The sequence below is a fragment of the Pelecanus crispus genome, chromosome 5 (genome assembly GCF_030463565.1).
Source record: "Pelecanus crispus isolate bPelCri1 chromosome 5, bPelCri1.pri, whole genome shotgun sequence".
Taxonomy (NCBI): domain Eukaryota; kingdom Metazoa; phylum Chordata; class Aves; order Pelecaniformes; family Pelecanidae; genus Pelecanus; species Pelecanus crispus.
Window position 1 is genome coordinate 69190644 of NC_134647.1, and position 24528 is coordinate 69215171.

At 41.6% G+C, this 24528-nt stretch overlaps 1 protein-coding gene across 1 annotated transcript in view; it reads left to right on the forward strand.

Moving 5' to 3' along the window:
- Positions 1 to 24528, forward strand: part of AGBL4 (AGBL carboxypeptidase 4) — a 970183-nt gene that overhangs the window by 758564 nt on the left and 187091 nt on the right. Inside the window, exon 9 of the mRNA XM_075711223.1 lies at positions 21876 to 21990. Coding sequence (XP_075567338.1) covers positions 21876 to 21990 — 115 coding nt within the window. The remainder of the gene's footprint in view (positions 1 to 21875; positions 21991 to 24528) is intronic.

The following is a 24528-nucleotide window of genomic DNA, read 5'->3' on the forward strand; positions in this document are numbered from 1 at the left end:
TAGTTCACTTCCTTAAAAGGCAGACCCCAAAGGACCTCTTCATAGAAAGATGGATTAAGAACCTTTTCTTTCTGTTTTGGTCTTTTAAGTGTTATTACGATGCTTCAGGTTAGCCTTTTTAGGAACTTTTCCTGATAATTCTTAGCTGCTTGTTGTGAAGTTCAGGAACAGAGATGGTGAGTTAGTCACCAGAGAGTATATTTGCATTAAGTACCTTTTACCTCCAAAGGTAGGATGATGCTCTCCTCCTCAGACTGTGATGGTCATCTTGAGCATTGATGCTTGTGTCATGTTTGGGGATGAATAAGTAGGAGTAGGGTTTAGGATGAAGAGGACTCTATTGTTTTCACTTTGCTCTTAGAGACCATTTTCTAACCAGCTGGAATCACTGCTGCTCATGGAGGGCTTTTATAGTGCAACACAAAACTGTGTGAATGCACCTTACAGCTTGAACTCATCTCTCATCGGCTGTTCAGATTTCTGAGGGATTTTTTTCTAAAATTGTGGGTTTTGAGTCTTCTCCTTTCTTAGATATTTTTCCTCATTTTCCTCCCTCCCAGAATTTTTATTTAATAAAATGTATGCTATTTTCTGTCTTCCACCTTATACTGTTAAGGCAAGTAAATTAACTCTTACAGATAGGGTCAGATGTCAGATAATGCCTATATGTGTATGTAGGGTGCACAAATATGTGTGTGTAAAATCTGTAGAAATCCCTACCCTTCAAACACTGGTGATAAGCCAGCTTTCCAAAGGCTTGGATTTTATCCAAGATCTGGCAATAGGAGAATTTTTTTTTCTCTAGTATTCTCACAATCGTATTTTCCTTCCTTTGTCTGCTAGATTTTATTTTCTTTGTGGGAGATAAGCAACTGTCCTTCACTATTCATGTGCATGGAAAGTTGTAGGACATATGTGGTAACTACCACGTTTAAGTTTGTCCTGTATCTTTGGCTTTTGCCAGCAGTCAGTAATTGCAAGCTTAAGCATGTCTAGGAGTACTTAGGCATGTACTTTCCTCATAGACTTAGCATGTTCTATTAGTAGGATGTCATTTGTTGTCTTTTTAACACATTTGCCAGTGTGGCATCCATCATGCCATCTAAATGCAAAAATGAAAATTTGTACCCTAAGCATTTTACTTTAATATAGTTTTCCAGGCTGGGAGCCCAGAATGGAAGACCCAGTGCAAGAGGGGAGAGAGAGGAATCCCACAGCTGGGTTTGCAGATGCTGAGCATCTTGTGCTAAGTGTAAGTTGACCTGAAGCTGACCTTGAAGCTTATGGGCTGAATAGGGAACAGCCATTAAAAAGAAAATATAAGGAAAACAGACACCTGGGACTCTTATCCATTAGAAATGGAGCAAAAATGACTTTTCAATCAATCTTTTTTCATTACAGCTGCTTAAATGAATGCTCCCTCTCGCATCATCTTAAATCAGATGATATGAAATGAAAAACCAGACTACACTGGGCAATGTCTCTTGGTTTTCTGTTAACATTCTTGGTCTGTGTTTTTAACCCTCACCCTCTTGCCAGCAGAGGGCAGGAAAAAAATATGAAAGGCAGAAGAAGAATGGGATAGAAGGAGACAGACTGCCTGAAAGTCTCCCACCAGCTGTCTCAGGAGTCCTCCTGTTGCACAATAGTTCACTGGGCAAGAGGGTACTTGAACTTGCTCTCTATGTGACCAAGGTGCTCCACATGCTATGAAGGATTTTATTCCTGGACAGATTCCAAGATGGCCTCTTAAAAGTGGTGGCAGTTTTCTAGTTCACTTCATGGAGGCAGTGCCTTCAAATTTTTTTAATTTGATCCTGCAGGATCCCTGAAGGAGTTAGTAAGAGAGTGAGGTTGCTATAACATGAGTGGGACTTGTTTTTTGTTTTGGTTGGTTTTTTTGCTTGTGGGAAAGGCAGTTGTATGTGTGAGAAGTCATTTTGAAACCTGTTGCTCCTACTTGGAATTTTAGCCAACCTCTGTCTTTTGTTATGGAGAAAGAGGAGGAATAACCTGTTGAGGTTAAAAGCTGCTTTTCTGCTTCTTTCACTAAGCATAAATCTTTTGAGCATTAGGGCATAAGTGATAGTAACTGAAAGACAGGACAGGGCATGTTGTAAATGCAGCTAATGAAGCCTTTACATGTGAAAATAATCTTTCTGAAGTAACAGAGGTGATGATCTTGCTTAGCTATTTCCAGGGGATAAATTTCTCCTAAAGAAATGAAACTGAGTTCTGTAGGCATTGGTATAGGATGCTTTTGGTAACAGCAGCTGTACTGGAGAAAAACACTGAACCCAGAAAGTGATTGTTGTGGTAATGATGCGACCCTCAGAAGCTTTAGAGTCTGCCAGACTTCATATTGGGAAGAATTTGCGTCTGCATAAGTGCATGGTTTGCATCAGTTCTGACCTCACTTAATCTGTTGTACTTTTCCTTCTAGCAAGCCAAATCATCTTCATTTCTCAGCTATATTTCCTACCAGAGGAGGAAACAAAATAGGATTCCATGGAGAGTGGGGATCTTATACATGCATGTTTGTTATATTACTGTGAAGTCTCAGTTCTGTCTTCTCTGCCAAATGAAAGAGACTAGAAGAAAATGCTTATGCTCTCCTGGCTACTTCTAGACTCAAAGTGAATGCCTCCATATGTATAAAGGCTTAGTTTGTCATTCATCTTTGGATGCAAGAGGGTGCTCTGCCTTGGCCATGCAACAGGCCTGTGAGTGCTTTCCAATGCAGGAATGCCCTTTGTGGGAGCCATTACAGGTGTTTCAGTTTGTGGGCTGCATTGCTAATACTGTATAGAATTGAACTAAACAGAAGCTCCACTTTAAGAGAGTTTGCTACTCTCTTGCCACCCCAAAGGTACAAAGACACAGAGCTTCCATTCCCTTTCAATACTTGTTGTATCCTTTGCAAACCTCCTCTGGCTGCAATCCATAGGAAAATGCACCTGATACTGCACAGTTCCACCCTAGAGGTGACTGCTCTTGGTCAAAAAAAGAGCAAAATAATTTCTATAAAATGAATGGTATTCTGTTTCTATAAAATTATTGGTATTCTGCATGCATAAGATGATACGCATAAGTTGTGGCAGGAGAGGATGGGAATGCTATCCTGTTCATTTTAGTCACAGCTTAACACTTACAAGCAGTGAGGGAACATGGTGAACAGAAGATGCAGTTCATGGTCTCTTTTATAGGGGTTCAGGAAACTAAATGATAAGAAGCAGGCAAAGACAACAGAATTCAACAGCCCAACCATAAAATGAGCTGCAGGGCTCTCTTAAAGTTGTTAGACTGCATTCATCCTTCTCACTAAGATTCTTTTTTTTTTTCCTTTAAGTGCACAGCTCCTAAGCTTTAATACAAAGGGAAACACACTCTCCTTGACTTCTAAAGCAACATGAAAAACACTATTGTCTGTCCCTTGTAAATCTCCTGGATGGGATTTTAGTGTGAAGTATCCCAGGAGAGAGAGAGGTTGTTCTGAGAATATAAAACATCCATATTGAAGTAATGGAAATAAAAGCTCCTCTTAAAATTGTGTTGATGTAAATAGACCGTTAGAAGAATTTCGGCTACCCAAAGTGACATTCGCTATTACAAGATACCACAGGTTTTGAATCAATTCACTATGGTGTCAGGCAGGTATGAGAGGTTATACACCTGGTTTCCTGAGCTGGAGGAAATTTTAATGAGGTTAAATTTCTCTGGCTATAGAATTATGTGATTCACTTTCTTACCACGTGTGTGTTCTGGATGAGCCAGGGAACACCTGCACAGAAGAGAAGAAGGTGTGATGGTGGCAGGGGTGGGTAGAGGGGCTGTGGAGAGGCTGGGGGCTGTAGTCTGCAAAGGGAAGAAGGAATCCCCGGAGCTCTGGAGACCTGGGCTGCCTCTGAGGGAGGAGTTGTCATCTGTGGAGAAGACTGTTGTGTGGCCGAGACACCCCTTCCTACCAACAGCAGAAGTTGCTACCTCATCTCTTCCATCTTATCAGTAGTAGCAGGAACGGAAAAGTGGGCTTGCCAGGCAGGCTCACTCCCCAAGCCTAGCCCTGCAAGCTCACCTTGCATCTTCCAGTAGGAGGAATGGATCAGTCCCAACTTGTCATCCCTGGGACAGCAAGGTCAGCTTTGCCTACGCAGCTAAGAAATGTCAGGTGGCTTGCTTTGATTCAGTTTGCCCTTTGCCTGGGGCAGGCCTTTTGACTACCTCTGCTTAACTAATCCTCTTTACAATAATCAGAGATCTAAAGGAGCCCTTGGACTTCAAGAGGGAGAATTGAGAAAGGCTTCACTATACAGCAGCAGGCAAATTTGCTTTGTCTTTGGGTGGGATTGTCCAATTAATCTCTTAAACATACTGGTTTTGCAATGTTTCTTGACTGCTCATACTTTTGAGTACCATTAGCTTAAAGATCATTTCCTTCCAGCCCTAACCAACCTACCACTAGGGCGAAGAACATCATCTTTGTAACGGCACACTGTGGCACTTTGCTGGTGTCCAAGGATAGGAAAAAGAAAATATTGATTCAGCTGAACTTCATGGTCACTTGGCTTTCCTGTTTTTCCCACTGGAAATTGCAGTCTGAGTGGATTTTGAAGATGCTTATCCACGTCTTCCAAGTTATCAATTAGGTCAGAGCCATTTTCTGTGTGTATTGCACTGTATGGCCATTGGGCAGCAAGTCCTGCACTTCTAGGGAGCAATATTATGCCCATGCAACAGACCTTCTCTGGGCCTACATGGGAGAGCTGGTCCTCTGGAAGTGTTAGCTAGTACATTGCTTGTAGCACTGCCTGCTGAGTCTGTGGCTGTGCAGCAGTCCAGCTGGCCAAGAGCACTCAGTGTACTGTGCATGCAGGTTTCCCCAAATTGGACTTTGCACTTAAGGGTCAAATGGTGTTGAAGCATCTGTTGCTAGTGGGGAAATCCCATGCAGAAAACTTGAAGTCCTGCCCCAGCTGAATTAGACCAGGGCATGAATATGCAAAAATCAGAACAGGGCTGTAAAGACCACAGGAAGCTTGGGGTTCTCTTTAGACCTCATTTGCATGGCTCTGTTGTTAATGAAAAAAAAAAAAAGAAACAGCTCCTAATAAGTGACCATCATTAATTTCAAGGAATCTAAGTTGTGAGATGAAGCCCTTTCTGTAAGTGCAGCCGTGTGTGAGATCTGTACTGATCAAGCTGCAGGTGTTGTAGTGGTATGTCAGGCTTCACAATTAGGAGTGTCTTCTAGTTTTTATACTTTAAGCCTTTTCCATTCTCCTTCAGTAGTGTCCCAGCTCTTCCTCACAACTGATACTAATCTTGCTGGTCTATTGTTTCCGACTTTGTCTTCTGACCCTTTGTTCTTTGCCTGCCCTGACTCTGTTCAGCTGAATTGATTTTTTTTTTTTTTTTTGTTTCACTTTGTTTTCAGTTCTTCTGTCTCTGAGGTGCCCTGCGCTTGTCTTCTTGCTCCTTCTGCATTGCTATAGCTGCTACTTTGAGGAGCCAGCATTCATGTGTGACTAGGACATGGCTGCTGGAAACTTGTCTTTGACACAAGGGCACCTGGGTGAAATTCTTCCTCTACCCCTGCACAGATTGCTCATGTGCTCTGTGTGTGTCTGTCGCAAGGTATTGTGTACATGTTTATAAGAGGCATGTCCCCTTGACTTCTGCAGTTTACAGAGAAAAGGGTGTAAAGCTTGTTTGGAGGGTAAGAAGAAGGGACTTGGGATGAAAGGGGGCTTCTACCTCAGACAATAGCCCTTTAGACACTGTCTTTGCTCTTTCAATGCAGTCCTTCTTCTCTGGACTCTGAGGATGGAGAGGAGGGGTAATGGGGCACACGCCCCAGCCAAAAGGGGACACAAATTATTTACAAGTCCTGCTTAATTTTATCTAGGAAGAAATGTAGGCACACATTACTTTGCTGGGACCCGAATGCATGGGCAAACTTCTATTAAACACTTTGTAGACAGGAAGTGTGGATTTAGAGTGGCTTCAGTGGCACATAGCTCTCTGAAAAGTGACCCTCCCCAGGAAGGTTGGTTCCTTAGCAACAGATGTGGCCCCTAAGTGACAATTTCCAGATGTGCCCTATAGTGTTAGTTCAAGGGTCCAATTACTTATTACATGTTCAGCAAATGGTTGTAGATCCCTGGTATTCATACTCTGATTTGGAGGTTACAGTTTTAGTCTTTGCTGCTGCTAAACGTAGAAGATAATTGGAGATGGATGAAAAATAATTAATTTGGATTTTTTTTATGCCACAGGTTTTCAAAGAGAATGCTTTATTTGACATTTCATACAAGCTCACTTTTATTTTTCTCTTATTTTCTCTTTCTCTCTGTTTTTCTTGTGTCCCTACTTTTTTTGTCACTTTATCACTGAAAGAAAAAAAAACATGGGGCAGAAGAAAGAAACAAAGGAAGGTAAAATCTGTTTCAGTGTTCTCTTAAAAAAGGAGGAAAGAAAAAGTCTGTAGGTCTTCTTATGACAAAATTTCTTCAAAATTTTTAAAGTTTACTTCAAAATCTTCAGCCAGTGGTACAGCTTGTAGGCAACATATTACAGAGCTGGACTCTGCCTTATGTTATGGTCAAGCATAAGCCAGGTCTTTGGGTGACTACAGAACAGATGTGGCAGAGACAATGACAACAGGGCAAGTTCTTGTTCACCAGGGCATCCACCTACCCAAAAGGAGCTATTTCTAGCATCACTGAAAGATTTCAGTTTTCATGATTATTAAATTTCTACTGCCATGGTGGCTTTTATATGGCACTTATAACCATTGTGGCCGATCCTCTTACAAACACCAATGCTTGGTGTCATAACAGTGAAGTGAGAACAGGAGGGTGGCTAATACCCTGGTACAAGAGAAGACATTCAGCCTCGCTGAGCTTTAGCCATCTTCTGTCAAACAGGAGGCAGTCTGTCACAGAATCAAAGTGGAGTTGAAAAATGCTGTGACCCAGCCTTGTCCCAGGTACCATCTTTCCAAAGTTGGGTCTGTCTCTTACTCCTGGGGAGGAGCGGGGAACAGCAAGCTGTACTGTCCTGGATCAGAACTGGAAACCCCTTGGAACTGAACCCCTAATTCACTGTGGGCATTGGAGACAGCAGCTGGGAAGTGACTGCCACCACAGACCCATTTAGTGGCTTTGAAATAAACCCTTACTTTTGCAGTGTGCATGTCAGTCTGGGGTCTCAGTTTGTCTAATGTGTTCAGTGGCACCTCTCCCTTCTGATGTCTGTATCTTTCATGCAGTAAAAGAGGCTGTTTATTAAAGTTAAATTTACCTTTAAGATGTTAAAATTCAGTCTGACTATTCAAGGTAGAAATTTAGACAGTCTTCGCCCCTGGTTACATGTGAACTCTGTTTTTTCTTCTTCCTGGCAATGTTCCTAATGGCCAAGGATATGAGGGAAATAGCACCTTGACATTAACTTATGTGGTCACAGTGCTGCCAGAGTTTAAACCCATTGCTGCAAAGTGCTTGGGGAGAGCTTCTGTCTGAGGGCTTGCCGGCACTTGAGAGTGCATTTGCATCTGAGGCAGGCTGTGAATGTAGAGTGCAATAGAACATTTCTTGAGCAATTCTTATTCTGGAACAAGAGCATCTTATTCCTTCTTAGTTTAACATGCTTCAAAGTAGACTCTGCAATAAGACTGTCTCCAAACAGAATTTTTTAGGAAATGGTGTTTTTTCTTCTTCCTAAAACAGCAACAACAAAACCCCTCAATGCTTAGAATCATAGAATTGCTTAGGTTGGAAAAGACCGTTAACATCATCAAGTTTAACTGTTAACCTAGCACTGCCAAGTCCACCGCTGAGCCATGTCCCTAAGCACCACACCTACATGTCTTTTGAACATCTCCAGGGATGGGGACTCCACCACTTCCTTGGGCAGCCTGTTCCAATGCTTGACAACCATTTATTTCAATGAAGAAATTTTTCCTAACATGCAATCTAAACCTCCTCTGGCTCAACTTGAGGCCATTTGCTCTTGTTCTATCTCTCATTACTTGGGAGAAGAGACCGACACCCACCTCACTACAACCTCCTTTCAGGTAGTTGTAGAGAGTGATAAGGTCGCCCCTCAGCCTCCTCTTCTCCAGGCTAAACAATCCCAGTTCCCTCAGCTGCTCCTCATAAGACCTGTACTCTAGACCCTTCACCAGCTTTCTTGTTTTCTTTGGACATGCTACAGCACCTCAGTGTCTTTCTTGTACTGAGGGGCCCAAAACTGAACACAGTATTCCAGGTGTGGACTCTCCAGTGCCAAGTACAGAGGACAATCACCTCCCTGCTCCTGCTGGCCACACTATTCCTGATGCAATCCAGGACGCTGTTGGCCTTCTTGGCCACCTGGGCACACTGCTGGCTCATGTTACGCCGGCTGTTGACCAACACCCCCAGATCCTTTTCGGCCAGGCAGCTTTCCAGACACTCTTCCCCAAGCCTGTAGCATTGCATGGGGTTGTTGTGACCCAAGGCTAGGACCGGGCACGGTGGGGGAGGAGCCCTAGTCACTAGAGGAGCCCTGAGAGTTATATCCTTCCGACTTCCTCCCTTGTGTTCTTCAGATGGAAACATGTACTTTATACCCACCTGGAGAATTTTACCTCTTCACAAGCAGAGATGTGAAGAGTCTTACAAGTGACTTTGCCTGAGTGGAAACAGGCGAGCTGCCTTGCACCTTTTTAGTTGATTTGAATGGAAGGACAGGAAAATCCTTTTAAAGTGAAGCAGTATAAACCGCAAACCTAGTGAAGTGGAAATCAATGAAGCAGCCAAAAGGTGCCATTACAGCTGGCTTAGTGTAAGTTTTCACATATCAGGAGTAACCAGAAAGCGATCTATTCACCTGTCCCCACAGGGGAAATGAGGGCAAATAGTTTTGCAGGTTTCCTATAGGGGCAGGCTGTCAGCTGCCATTGTTAGTATCTGGGGAATGTATGTGTGTATGTGCTGTCTTTTTATAGGAATGGTAAAACAGCAGCTCCAGTAGAGGTGAGAAGCCTGGGGTTCAGTCCGAGGCGTGGACACCTCATCTCTCCTCTTCAGCTGAGTGGACTAAACTTCTGAGCTGGAGTACAAGAAAATGCAATGTGTGCTTCTCTCTGAGCTCCTCTCAATTCAGATTCATGCTTTGTTCTGAATCCCGCATGTGTATCTTCTTGAGAGACTGTCCTGGTTTCAGCTGGGATAGAGTTAATTTTCTTCCTAGTAGTAGGCATAGTGCTGTGTTTTGGATTTAGAATGAGAAGAATGTTGATAACACACTGATGTTTTAGTTGTTGCCAAGTACTGCTTATGCTAGTCAAGGACTTTTCAGCTTCCCATGCTCTGCCAGGTGCACAAGAAACTGGGAGGGGGCACAGCCAGAATAGTTGATCCAAACTGCCCAAAGGGCTATTCCATACCATATGACATTATGCTCAGTATATAAACTGGGGAGGGGGGTGGGTTGGGGGGTTGGCCGGGTAGCAGCGATCACTGCTTGGGAACTGTCTGGGTATCAGTCGGCAGGTGGTGAGCAATTGCATTGTGCATCACTTGCTTTGTATATTATTATTATTATATTGTTACTATTATTATTACTATTTTACTTTATTTCAATTCTTAAACTGTTCTTATCTCAGCCCAGGAGTGTTTCTCACTCTTACTCCTCCAATTCTCTCCCCCATCCCATCAGGGCAGGGGGAGTGAGCGAGCAGCTGCGTGGTGCTTAGTTGCTGGCTGGGGTTAAACCACGACAGAGACCCAGAGTATTAGGGCACCACATCACCCCGGGGGCACCTCCTTCACCGTGTGCTCTTGCTCCTTTCCAGCCATACGTGTTCTACTTTCATACCAGCAGTGGGTCGCACCAGGAGTCTTGTCTAGCTGAGTAGCCAACTTGTGACAGTGCCCAATAGCAAGTGCCTAGAGGTTATTAAAGGTCAAGGCAAATTAATAGAGATGCTCCCCAATACACCCTTGCAACACTGTACAGCTGAAGGAAACTGGATAGGATAGTTGTGAATGACCTTCAGCAGTGCCCCCCAGTCTCTGTATCACACAGCTTTGTGTGCTTGCCTGGTTCATACCTGTTGCTTCTGGGTCTCTGCTTGACTGAGCAACAGATCTGCAGATGTTGGAAACCATTTTTAGAATGTGTTTAAAAATACATAGTTTTTATTTCTTCCCTAGCATTACTTATGTAATGCCCTTTTTTGTTTTTCACTGTGTATTAGATTTTCATATGTAAATATATACTCAGTTTCCCTCCAGAGAAATCTACCTTTTGCCTTCTTTGCTTGGGCTGATCTATCCATCTTAAGACTTCTATAGTTCTTATTGCTATCACAATTAATGCCATAGGACTGAGAGCACAATGTAGCTGTGCTTACTGAACATGCAAAACAGCACTATACAACAAGCCCCCAAGGGAGGTGTTAGGTAAAACTAGGCCATCCCTCCATTCCCAGTGCCCACCTTTGTTAAAGTAAACACACTAAAAACCCAAAGGTTCCTGGTCCTCAGAGAAAGGCCCTGCTGCTAGATCGTGAAAAGGTAACTCTGGGCATAGGGAGTACTCAAGAGTCCTGGTGAGACAATTCAGCAAAATGCTTGAAAGAAGTATCATCATCTTTGACTATTCCTTGTAATACAGCAACCTTCAGTGGTTTCCCAAGTAGAACAAAGTCTGCTTAGTCCTCCCTGGGTCCATAAAACGGTTTCCTTTTATCACTTATAAAGGTCTGCTGGGAATCTTTTCCCTGGTGCAGGCAATGTTGGAAAGTTTACATGTGTGGTGCAGTCTCCTTGCTGGCCCTGGAAGGGTTTTGGACCTCCACATGTCCCGTTGTCATGGAGGGGAAGAAAACAGCCATCTTCCAGGCTCTGGGGAGCTCAGCCTGGTCCTGGGTGGAGCAGCAATAACATAATGATCTAGATTCTTTTTCCCTGGAAGACCCTTATAGCTCTAAATAAAAAACTAGAGAATGAAGTGATTTTCTGTTTCTATTTTTTCACCTCTTTGCTAATGCTGTGTAAGCCATTGGTGTACAGCTGAAACTCCCCTTTAGGGACATAGTGAAAAGACTGATGTTTTGTAAGTTGATAAGGATAGCAGGAGACAATGCAAGGATGCCCGAGTTAATTCTGCCAAGGTACATGCCTGCTTAACTGTGGTTGGTGCATTCAGGATATTTCTATTCTTGTGTCTATTTTTCCCCCCTTTGCAGTCAAGCCACTTTTATGGGTTGCAACCCTCTTGTCTTGCACATCAGGAAAGGTGGGATCTGCATATTTCTGTTCAATTCTAAGGCTTAAATCTTAGCTGTATTTAACATTAGTTAATTCTGGAAAAATTGAGGGCCATAATCCAGCAAATATTTTTAGAGCTGTCTGGAGGACTCACACTCATGGGAAGGACAGACTTTGAATAATAATGACTAAACACATCGTATTCTGAAGCAACATCTTTAGAATGATTCTGATAAATTCCAAGTAATTCATTAATAAAGAAAGATCATCTGATCCCCACGGTGTTTCTCCAGGAACCCTTTTGTTTCTTCCCAGGAGGAAAAGAGGTGCATCATCTAGGGGGTATTGGTAGGCTCATTTTGATGCAAAGAGAAGTCCAAGCTCCTTACAGCATATTAGGAAAATTAAAGAAAGCAAAGCCAACCAACAAAGCCACTCGGTCTGTGCTGTGCATTGAATTTATGAACCCTTCAGGCAATCCTGCAGCAGCTGTGTACTCCTGCACCAACTGTATACTCCTGCACATTCTTTCAAGTCAATTCCACAGGTCTTTGCTGTTGTATCAATTCTATTTGAGAACTGTATGACTGCCCTGCGGGTCTGGGGCAGATAAGCTTGTAGTTAAGCCATCAGCCATCAAGGTAATAAAGTGGCTGAGGTATTGGCTCATCACTGCAGAAGTGAGGAGGCAGTCTGCTCATCTCTGTGCAATCTTGCATGTTTTACCAGACAAATCCAGCTTTGGCCTCATTCTACTTCCCTACACTGGTTTAATTTTTTGAAGCTAGTGGGGATTTCATTGATGTAAGGAACAGGAGAGCCAGATACCATGAAACAAGAAAGAGGAGAGGTTAACCTGCTGTACCACCTGGACTCACAGTGAGTACCAGGTGCTGCTGGAGAGAGTGTATGAGTCCCATGTGCTCAGAGCTGCAGTGGGATGAGTTAGATCATGCCATATCACCCTACTGCTTCTCTGATTAAGTGTTCAAGCAGCCTGCTGCTGCCATGAACCCCCAAGTTTGAAGCTGTTGAGAATCTAGCTTGCTTTGTTGTTCTGTGTCTTTTTCTAAAGTCTGAAAAGACCCACAATCCAAATCAGTGGCATCAAAATGAGTCCTGAGACCAGAAATTGCTGCTTCCAACAAAAGAGAGAAAGGATCAACCAGCTAGGTTCCTTGGTGTCTTCAGCTGTTAAAGTGCCAAAGCATCAGAGCAAATCTTAAGGCATGCTAGAAGACTTTTGTTTATCAGAACATCATTACATAAGTATAACCCAGGCAGTCTTTTGTAATGAGACAATTCTCATCTCATCATCTACTAAGGTCTGTTTAGTAATGTTATTTTTTTCAGGCAGGACCAGGTGCTGGCTAGAGTAAAGTATCTGGGGAATTTTCAAGTAGGAACTAGACTTGCCCTCACAAAAGGCTTAATTGTCTCTTTTTTTGTTGACAATTTTAACAGGCAAAATTCAAATACCACACTTTACCCTCCCCAGGTGATCCTGTGAGGTGCTGAGCACTGGTTTGTGGAACAGTTTCAGTGCTCCTTGATTTTGTTTCGAAGAAAAGAGATTAGAGCTGAGAGTACTCAAGCCTGCATTTCTGAAGTGACCAGCTATACTGGTTGTCTCTGTTACTAAAAGGCTTTCTGTCTTGATCTCTACAGGTCTGGGTTTTAGAAAGTGCTTATCTTTGGGGCAGAGGGGCAAGGGAATGTACTGACAGTGGCACAGATCTTCTCTAGTGGTAGCTGGGTAAGAATAGAAAAGTTTGAGAATTTGCTCAACACATAGCAAACCCTTTTTGTTGCCACTTGCCACATTTCCAAGTGCAGTCAGCACCAATGAGCTTCATGAGTTTGTTTGAAAAATCCATCTGCTGGTTTTGGCCCCAAAGATGCAAATCTGGCCATTGCTATGTCAAGTTGAATATACTAAAATAGCAGGCTCTGGTAGCAACCTGCCAAAAATCAGCAGTGCTAGAGACCAAGATCAGGCATTCTGGCTCCTAGTCCCACATCCTAGTCACTGGGCATGCCAACTTTAGTTATGTTTTACTGGCAACGTATATCTATATCTTTTCAGTACTGAATCAGGATGTTGTGCTCCAGCCCAGCACCAGCAGTCGCATATTCTCCAAAGCAGATGTGAATCTTTTTATGAGGAAAGAGCCACAGCTTATAAAAATACATAGGAAATCCCAAACACTCATCACTTACCAACTTTTTGTTCTGAATTGATTCTACTTCTAGACTGCTGATTTGTGGCTGATTCTATTCCAGTCATATCCATTTCTCTGCGTAGTCTCCCTGCTTAAAGCACATCTGGAGCAGCATGGTCTGGAACTCTTTGGGGTTTTGAGGCAATGCTTGCATGGTCTGAATGTAAATATCTAGGAAAAAGAGTGGGCTAGTCAGTGCACATGAAAGGTAGGTGGTGTAAGTGTACCTCCTTTTTGTGAAAACAAGGAATATAAATGCAAGGAAATACATTCACAGGGTGTTTTCCATCCCAGTCTGTCCCATCCATTCTTAACCAGTAGACACATTAAAATAGGCAAGAAGGTCTGCCTAGTGGCATCATATGTCCATCTTATTACCCAGTTGTCCTAGAATGTTTTTCTATGGCAAGATGTTCCTGAATCCTCCTTGAATTTGCAATTGTAATGTTATTTGGGGCTGTAATAGCAGCAATGTCTCCTGTATCCATATAACAGTGTGAGAAAGATTTTTATAACTTTATTGGGTGTTCTGGAAAGCAGTTGAAATGTTTTGAGTACTAGAATGGCCAGTGTCTTATTTAATTGTAGATCTGTGACGCAGTAACACAACTGCTACTTGCTGTCCTCACAAACTATGGTCTGCTGCTCTGTCTAGAGAGGCCTGCCATAGACTTCTGGTCTGCCAGCAGAGACATCAGTCCATCAGTTAGATCATTACATGCAAAGGAATATATCTGAGAAACCTGGAGGGTTGGGGAAGCCCTGAGTCAGGTCAGAGACTGACAGAGTGGTCTGTCTGTCTTATGCTGGCAGAACCCATTTGGGAGGTTCTTGACTGCTATTCCCATCTCTTGCTTCTTTGATGTGGATTTGTGTTCCAGCCACACTGAACGCCAGATTAATTATTTGTGGAACCCTATGCTAACTGGAGAAGAGAGGGAGGGAGGGTCAGGAACAATAATTTTTTAAGCGTTCTTTAAATCAATTACTGTCTGTGCTTACCATGCACATTAAAACTTGAGTTAAAATCCACAGTGCCTTGCTCTGCCATTTTAAGTATTTGTTGCTAGTCATTATCACTTCCTTTGCATGCAGCCCCTACAGCAGAAGCACGATTTTCTCCGGAGCTGACATTAGCGCTGTTTCACTGGGCTGGCAAAATGCAGTGAGCCAGTGCGTTCCCTGGGAGACTGGCTGTTTTCCATTTATTTCACTGCTCTGGAAACAGGCCTAGCTGTAATGGCCTAACATATCTTAAAACAGGGAAATTACTAATTCAAGTCAGTGAGCATATTTTCATTTTAAAAGAGTAACAAATTAAATAAACTCCATGCATTTTGCATTTGAGACCTCAGTGTTTCATCTGCTGTAATCTAATTCACCCATTCATTTCCTGCACATTCATTTTATCCCGTTATTTGAGATTTCCTTTGCTTTTAATCCTGTATTTTGAAGAGACATAGAGTTACAGCAGAGAATAGATGAGAGAGTAAATGGTAAATAAAAGAACAAATATGCCATAATATAGCTTGATGTGCTCCTAATCAATCTGCTTATGACAGCTGAAACCTTAAAGTTAGGTGTGCAACTTTTCTGTCTCAAGTTGATTAAAACTTGTTTAAAAATAGATGAAGTGGGGCTATGTGTACAATCCACCAGGGACTTAACTGTTGCCTTTTTTATTTTGTTTGTTTGTTTGTTTGGGGGGGGGTGTTACAATAGCAGTGAGGGTTGCAGAGAAAAAAAAAACTGAAATGACCACAGGGACCTAAAGACTTTTTGGGGTGCTTTTAACCTACCACACTCAAGTAACAAGATCTTACTTAGCACTGAAATACTTACTTATCTAGTTGGGGACACTTTAGATGAACCATAACCAAGAATGTATGTGGTTCACCTACCACATTCTTCCTAGTGCTGTCTCACCTGCCTTGGTTGACTCCTGTCTGTTTTGTCATGGGTAATTGTGGTGTTTAGCTGTTGTCTCCCTTGAGAGCTTCCTGTCCATGGGAACCACTGGGAAAAATTGTTAACTTCTCTGCATTTTCTAAGAACTTGATTGTTTCTCATGTGGTACCTGCAGGCCTGTGCAGGCCCCCTCTGAGCCTATCCTGGGGGAAGGTTAGATGAAATTTGAGTGTCAGCATAGAGGAAACAGGAGGAGCAGAGGCTGAGCTGAAAAGTAGGATCTGATGAATACTCACTAAGGTTTTGTGCATGGTATTGCATCCCTCTCTGAGTGCAAGCAATTCCCTTACACTTTTGTGTGTACTGAGCATGGCCAGAGAGGGAGTTAATGAAAAGTAGCCAATGTTCTGGATATTCCTGCTCTCACTTAATTGCAGTAACTACTCAGAGAGAGGTGTATGTTTATGGATATACATCAGGTTTGGCAACTGAAAACTGTTGACTGATACACTTCAGGCAACAACTTTTCCTTCATCTAATACTGTAACCAGGTGCCTGTTTTACTTTTGCAGTGCTCCTTCATGACCCATATTATTTTTATAATTTTGATGAAATAAACTTTGTTTTTGCCATGGATTCCAAAGGGACCTTTGGAAAGACAAGGAAACCAATTAATAAAGCATTTCAAATCTATAAATTCCTTCTGTATTGGTGTTAGAATCAATGCGCACCCCCTTGTGCGCACCCCCCCAATAAACATGTTTCTAAAAAGTGTAAAAAAAAAAAAAACAAGCAGTTGAATTTGGCAGTCTGTTTTTACGCATTAAGAGGAGGAGCAGCACTGTAAGAAGGAGCAGAGTCAGCATCTGCAATGATCTTGTGCTTATGGATCACTCTATGCAATGATCTTTTGTGGGGATAATTTCAGTGACAGCATGATGTTAGATCATGTCAATAACCCTGCTGTGAGCCAGCTCTGCTCATTTATCACTGTTCACATGCTTTTTTTTTTTTTTTCTTGCTGTTGCGTTGAATATTGGGAACATTTCAGGCTAAGACATTATTAGACAATTTCTGTCTGTTGGCCTGTGCTGGGGGCTGCACTGAGGGCACAGGTATGCATTCTGTAGAGACCACACTGGCATGACATTGCTGTGACCTGTGCTGAGTAGTGTTCAGTGTGAGTGTGACACCTTTCCCACCATGCTGGGATAGAGAAGAGTGTCCATCTGTCTTGTTCATGTTTTGTTTTGTTTGTTTGTTTTTTTTTTTCTGCAGCCCCACAAGAACGGGCAAAGGCTGAACAGACAAAGGGCCCCTTTGCTAAAAGAGAGTTCCTTCACAGACAAATGGTTGAACAGCAGTGGCTTGTGGTTGTTTAGTGCTTGTGCTGTACTTGTTCTGTGGAGGTAGAATATTGTAGCTGTTTGGCCCTATCATCTGATTTTTTTTTCACCATTGCATTAAATAACCTCTCCAAAAAGCCCAACCCCAGGTTTGCTTTCCTACTCTCCACAAAAGTGTATTGTGTCTTTGACATTGGTTTCAGTCTCCTTTAACAGAACATTTCAATAGTTTTATATAAGCATAAGCATTCAGGACTCCCTTGTATTTGTTTTCCAATGACTATATCCTATTGTTGTTAGAGCCTAATTGTTATATTCTCTTTAACCTGCAGGCTATGAAGAGCTGACTGCAGGATATTAGCAGCTATTCAGTGCTAGGAAATGGATCTGAAAATATAAATCACTTCTTTCTTGGCATATACTAGACACAGTCCAGGATATGTTTGCATTAGCAGTTGCCATATTGCATTAGGATCTGTGGCGATTAGATTTTCAGTAATAGGAGCAGGACAAATGTATTATATAATTATACAATTAAACTTATTGTCAGGCTAAGAGTGAAAGGATGTGGTAATGGAGAAAGAGGGGATAAGACAGGCTTTTCTTTGGAAGGAGAAAATGTGGAGAGGTCATGTTAGAGACAGCAGGAAGTTTAAACAGAGTTTAAGGCAGTTGCTTGAGGAAACACCCAGGCAAACAGTGGAAATCATGTGAGCAGAGAAGGTTTGTTTGACATGTTATGGGAGAGGGAACGATCAACCAGCTTTTGAAGCACTAGTAGATAATTTGAGCTGGATTAGGCCGGGCAGAGAGATGCCACAGGATCTGGTGTTGGAGTAGGTGAGAGGTGCTGAGCTGCAGGAGGCAAGAGAAATTTGAGAAAGTGTGTTTAGCCTTGAGAAAGAATAATGACAGAGAAGTGAGTGGGAGTAGAGGAGATTTGGTCCTGATTTAGGACAGTTTCAGTGAAGCTGTATTTATCAAAAAAGACTGGTATAAAACCTGCTAAAATTTTTTGAGCCATTGTGACTGTATATCTAATAATTTGCATTTGTCAGCATTGTTTTCCCTTTTCCTTGTTTTTGATTTTTTCTTTCCTTTCCGTCACAACTATGAAAAGCTCCTTGAAGTTAATGTAAAGGCTTTGGTTGATTCTTAGTGGACTATGGATAAGCTGCCTCTTATGTCATGGCTAAATGCTGATGTCTGAGCTGTTCCGGTTCCAGGCAGCGTCTATAATTGCATGTTATTATTTGAAAAATAATTATTTTAATTACTTTCCAGAAAAGATGATACAAAAATAATCTATATTGTTTTGCTTCTTTTAATTGGAGAACTTTTCCATACTGTAATGTGCCTGAGTAAACCTATTCCATCATGTTCTCCATTTTATTTTAAAGTAACTTGAAGAGCTAATACTTAGTTATTGGGCTATTTTCCTTGATCTTCAGCCACAGGGATTTGGTTTAAATAATAGTTGTCTTATTTTTCATAGCTGATGTGACTGATTCAGATTGGATTATTTTATTTGACCCAAACTGGGGCTGTGGTTCGAAGATCCAGCCAATCTGTGGCTAGCCCTTTTTTTCTTTAATAGCAGACTAATTGGCAGACCAATTAATCTGCTCATCTGTGAAGAGAAAATTTATAGCAATAAGTAGTTCTATTTCCAGAAGTCATTCTCTAAAGTAACATTACAGTGGCCTTGTTTACTTCATGCCCTGCAACACGATCCAGTGCTTCAACAGTAGCACAGGTCAATTAGTGGACAAATTAAGCAATTATTAGCCACTAACAAGGGTGACTGGCATCATTACCCTTCCTGTTTACCAGCAAACTGTTATTTTAATACAAAGATCAACAAATAAATTAGGGCATCTGTTGTATTGCCATGTCTGCCTTGAAGTAAATGATATTAAATGGGCTTTGGTTGCTGCCAAATTCTTAACCCCGGCGTAATGAGATACACTGATATGTCTCTTGCTGATTATAGAAGCTGTAAAATTTAGTTTGTATTGATTTATTAACAGGAGGACCAAGTTCTCTGCAATGGTATTTTTTTAATAGTCTGATATCTGTCTTTTTACTTTAAATGTTATTGATCCAGAGACTATTGGGTTCCTCTGAAAGACAAAGCTATTTGCTAAATGTATTGATTATTTGGATGCTTGCAATAATTTTATGGTGAGGTTTGTATACATAGATGTATGCTTTCATCTGATGGTTCTCTTATGTTCCTTGGAACTGCCTTTACTTCCAGGTTAGACTTCTGAGTCAGTTATTTTTAACTCTTGCTTTTTATTTTTATTATGGGGTAAGACTTCTTCAGATTTAGTTAACTGTCTCCTAAATAAGAAAATACAGTACATCTCTTTGGATTAGGTGAATTTGGCTGTAGTGCCCCCTAATAGATTGTGGTACATTGGGAAATGCTGGGTCTTGTTTGCCACCAAGCTGCTGGGTGCCCAAGGTCAGTCTCTTTCCTTTCGGCTGGTAATCATGCAGAGGAAGGGCTCACCCATTACATGCTTATACACAGCCTTCCATGTCATAGCATGTTCTTAGTTAGGGAATAATAATTCCCTGTGTGAAGCTGAAAACTGTAGCTTCTGGTTGCCAAGATGCCTTTGCCAAGCTCTGTGAGTGAGGCTGCATCAATAACAGGAGCAAAATGAGCAGAACCTGGACAAGCCTCTTCCCTGGCACAGTTACAGCCAGAGAAAGCTCTAAGAGTTTGGACTCTTGTGTTACCTCCTGGCTGAAAAGCAGTCATGTTATCCCCAGGGTATTAGTGGTCCTCCCTGCCGCATGAAGAGTTGTCACAAGTACATGCTTGGTGCACTGCCAGATCTCATGGCAAAACTGTTCCACCAAGGTCTTTGGTGAAAGGATGATCGTGTACAGAATATGATATTTATGCTGCTTTTATTGTGGCTGCTTTGAAAGATCATACCTGACCTAGGATGAAGTATGTTCTGGACATACTGATTTCTGAACAGTTAATTCTTCCAAGTGTTTTAGAAAACATGAACTGATGTGATGTTTTGAGTCTAGTTGCAAGTTCTTTAAAACTAAACCCAGCATAGTGTCTCGAGAAGCCATGGAGTAAGTGTGGGATTGTATCCCTTTAAGTAGTTTTGAGCCCTCCAGGTGTGTGCACTGTGGATTATGTTTTAGACACTGCCAGAAAACAGTTAAAGCAGCAGTTTAACATAGCTAAGCCTTTCATGTTTGCATACAGTTAGGAAACCTGGTTATTTGGGATCCAACTGTGTCCCTGTTGTTTCTTCGTGTTCTTGCTGTTGTATAATGAACAAAAGACACAACACCAGCCAAAAAGCAGATCGATGTTCAGTTTCCTTCATTGGGAGGAGGTAATTGCAGAAACATTTCCTGAGCGATATAATTATGTATATGCTAATTTGCCTCAGAAATTCAGGTTTAGTCTCTTCGCAAGTGGAAGACCTGGTTATGGAAAGGGACTTTCTCTTCTTCAGGATTAGTGACTAACAGATGAAAAAATTTACTGATGTTTAGAGTCAATTATACCTTGATCATCGTAGACATTTCAGAAGCCTAATTTTTCCCCATGTGCCTCAGCAAATTAGAATTAATTCCAACAGCAACATAGGTTCAGATTTGTTAGTACTTGAAATACAAAATGGGTCTTAGGAAATAGGCTAAATGAAGGCGTTGTACAGAATGTGAGATTTTGGTCCCATCTTTAATGTATGTTTCAGCCAAGCTATAAACAAGTGTGTTTAACCTGGCATGTACCCAGGTTTTAGTTTGTTTTTAAAGATTTTGATTACATCACAAAAAATTGGGTCTAAAGTCAGCTTTTTTGAAGTCAGCTAGTTAGCCCATGCCATCTCTTCTGTGCTGAATTGTTGCTTGTTATATCTATTCCCTAGGGCTTTGCCCTGTCCAGCGTTCAATGTTTCTGATGACGGGATTCCACTCTTCCCCTGGAGAGACAATTCCACAGTCTAATAGAGCTCACCATTAGTGAAATTTTACTGATGATCAGCCTTAATTTTTCTCTGCTTAATTTTGTCCTGTTACTAGAGCGTAGTGATTGATTTATTCTGGGGAAATTCAGTAAACGGTTCCTGCTTCACAAGATGGACCTTACAATAAATAGCAAATTGTCATGACCTATCTGTGGGTGTCCTGAGATTACACAGGAACTCAATTTATCTCGACGTTCATTCCCTGGAAGCTATTTCTGTCAGTACCAACTCTGTGGAAGAATAAGCAATGAATTTAACTGCCAGACCGCCTGCCTCCTGCCCCAGCACCAGCCTTGGAGCAAGGAGATGTTTAGTCACTCCCCGTGCACAAGGCCTAGAGGCAGGAGTTCCTGCGGGGTCTGGTGCTGTGACTGTGCCTGAAGGAAGGGCATTTAGGATCCCTTTCCCCTGTCACTTGCCTTGGTTCCACATTAAAGAAGCTTCACTGATGAGGTGGACTTACTCCTGGTTTTTATGTGTGTAACGTAAGTGAAGAATCTAACCTTTTAAATTCCAGTCTATCAATCCCACAGTTTCCCTGTACCTGGTACAGAGTTTATGTAACTCTCCCAAATTTAGTGAGGCATATTATACCTCTTTATACATGCAAATGATCTGAACTCTGTGTTCGTATGTCAAGGGTAGGTCTGGGCATATGCTCAAACAACTTTGAGGTGCCTCAGCTCAACAAATTGCCGTTCATGAAACCAAGCTGCAGTATGTGCCCATGTATGCATGCTGGGTATGTAAGGTGCTAGGCTTATACTAGAAGTTTTTACTTCATTTTACCACTTAGGAGGAGAAATGTTTTGTTATTGTGGCTCAGCTGATGAGCAGTAACTTCTCCCTCTGTGGAAACTCGACTGTGTCTGATAATGTAGCCATATTGTACTTGCATTATAAGGATGAACTAAAGTATTTATCCTTAAAGTTCTTATTTCTGGAGTTTTTAGAAAGTGGCAGGTGCTACATGATTGCAAGTGGTTTGTTCTGTTGGAAGCAGGAGCAGTGCCAGGTACCAAGAGGAATGATCATTCTAATCTTCTATATGTGAAATTTCAGATAGATATCTGGAAATCATGAACATCATAAACCACCCTCTTCAAAATCTTCTTTCATTTTTCTCAGGTATAATTGATTTCCTTGTGAGCCAGCATCCTATTGCAAAAGTACTGAGAGACCACCTGGTCTTCAAGATTGCACCCATGCTCAATCCTGATGGAGTATACCTAGGAAATTACAGGTATGGTGTGGAGTATGAATCCGCATATTGTTGTATCTACCTTATACATCCTGCACTGTTTTGTCACTGAATCTTATATGGCTTGTTTCAATTCATTCCTCTTAGACTGGAGGTTCTCATGTGGCTGTATGCTTCCTGAAGTTCCCATCAAGGAAGGGGGCTCAATGGCAAATTTGCTTGCCTCAGGAGGTAGAGAGCAACTCTCCAAGATAGCAGGGTATTTGCTCTGCAAGCCTCCTCTAGGTGTGGGAGTTAAAGTCAGATTACAGTTAGACCTTCGCTGTGTTTTATAAATGCATTCATTATGCTGCTCATCAGCCTCTATGTAAATGTGTCAGTCAATCACAGTTCCCTTCAACTACCCAGATCATCCATTAAAGTCACAGATTTCAGTCTATTATTGTACTGTAATAGATAGGGATACATGGAATGGAATAATCATTCCACCCTATGCTAATTTTGCTTCATTTTAGTATTTGAATTACTACTTTACCACCTCCTCTGTTGAGAATGTATTCAGATAATCTTTTGTTTTCCCTAAAATTGTTTGCTCTTAATGCATTTATTTACAAAATAAATGTGCTACTGGAGGTGATAATGAAAAGCAGTTGATTAGTTGATGATTTGTTTGTGGGGGCAATTACATGTACCACATAGTTCTCTGGAGAAGCCCCTGAGAAATGTAATGATACTGTATGTGGTTTTGCTTACAGTGCAAGACCAAATAACACGATACACTCTGTAGCCAGGCTACCTTGAGCTTTGATCTAATTAGGTATTGCATTGCTAAGCAGAATAAGACTGGGTTATTGTGTTGATGAGGAGACCATCGAGGAAGAAGCTAGATTGTGGAAAATGGTGCTGCTAGCTCTGTTCTTTATTTTGATATGTGCTTCTTAGCCCTCCTGTGCTTTGCTACTTACTAAACTGAAATATCAGGGAATTGCGTGGGTGATTTCAACAGTGCTTATATATATGTTTTGTAAGTGAAACTTCCGAGGGTACACGGTCTCTTTACAGCTACACTGATATTCCCTCAGCTCTTGGCAAATCCAAAACCAGGGAGCAATATTGCAGTAGTGGCGTCTGACAGCTCTAGGAATTTATCATAAAGGTTATGCCACCTTACAGGAATAAAGCCCTAAAATGGCTCTAGAATCTGATACTACATTGCTTTGCTTTGTGCCAGGTACCCTGCACGTAGGCAACTCCAGCTGCAATTAAGTAGCTTTCGTTTTCCCCCATAAATTCACTTGCCCTGTAGGTTTTCTCCTGCACTATTATTTATAGTTTTTGAGAGGCATGCAGCTTTACAGACATGTGTATGGCTCATAACTTGAAAAGCCTTTTGGGAACCTAGGTATTATGAAAGGGCATGTGAATTAATTTGGAATTGCTGAGCCTGATGGTATACTATTGTTTTAGCTTTTCATGATATGCAGAATTTTCAACCCTCCTGAACTAAAGAGACTTTTAATGAGGTAGTTGGAAAAGCATTTGATTTTCTTGCAATTCTTCACTTTATTTACAAAAGGGCTAATGTAACTAATAACTTAAAAATGAGGGTAATAAGCAAAATGCTACCTATTATCTTGAGAAGAATATTAAAAAGCCTAGTAATGTGCCGGCATTGTAGTTAACTAGTGCTGAGTGAATAATTTACAGCAAACACTTTATTTCCTGCTCATACAAAATCCACAAGCACATCACAATTTATTTGCTTGAATTTACTGGATGAATTTTAAAAAAATCTCTGAGGATCAGTTGCTAGTATTTGAAAATTTAACTCTGGTATTTCTCTGTGATTGGATAGATAAGTCTGTTTCATCTCTTTTGGTCTTTGTTCAGATTAGCACATAAATAGGACTGTCCTGCTTAGTTGCTGGCTGGGGCTAAACCACGACAAGGACTTTCAGAAGTCTTCCACATAGCGTGGTATGACACAGATCTATTGGCTGGGGACAATCCCCCTGCTTTTGCAGACAAGGTCTGTGGTGCCATATGCAGCAAGAGCAGTTTTAGGCGTTTGAACTTCCTGTTATCTCCCTCTTTCTCAAAGCAGCAGCTAGTGACTATTTCTTTGGTTCATTGAAGGTTCACATTCAGAGCTATGCAAGCTAAGATAATGAAATGGGTAATTAAACCTCATGCTTGAGTTTGTAAATTGATCTCCTGCCACTGTGAGAGATATTTTTTTACCCCACCAGTACATAGCTTTGTGCAGTTGACAAGGTATACTGTCGGATGCACTTTGCTGTCCTCTGAAATCTCAGGCACAGTGGGCACCATTAAAAGTCTGAGCATGTCAGCAGTTCTTGTAGAAGGGATGGGATATACTAGTTCTCCTGTGATCAAAACAGGAACTAACCACTCATTTACCCAGGATGATGTAGTAACAGCTGGCTGATGGGGTTTTCTTAATTGTCATTTTTGGGGATGTAGGACTTTCACCAAGGATTTGGGTCCTGTGCTCTTCTCCGAAATCTTTGTTCCTTTGCTCTGAGTGCTTGTGAACTGAGGCTTAGGAGTTTAAGCCAA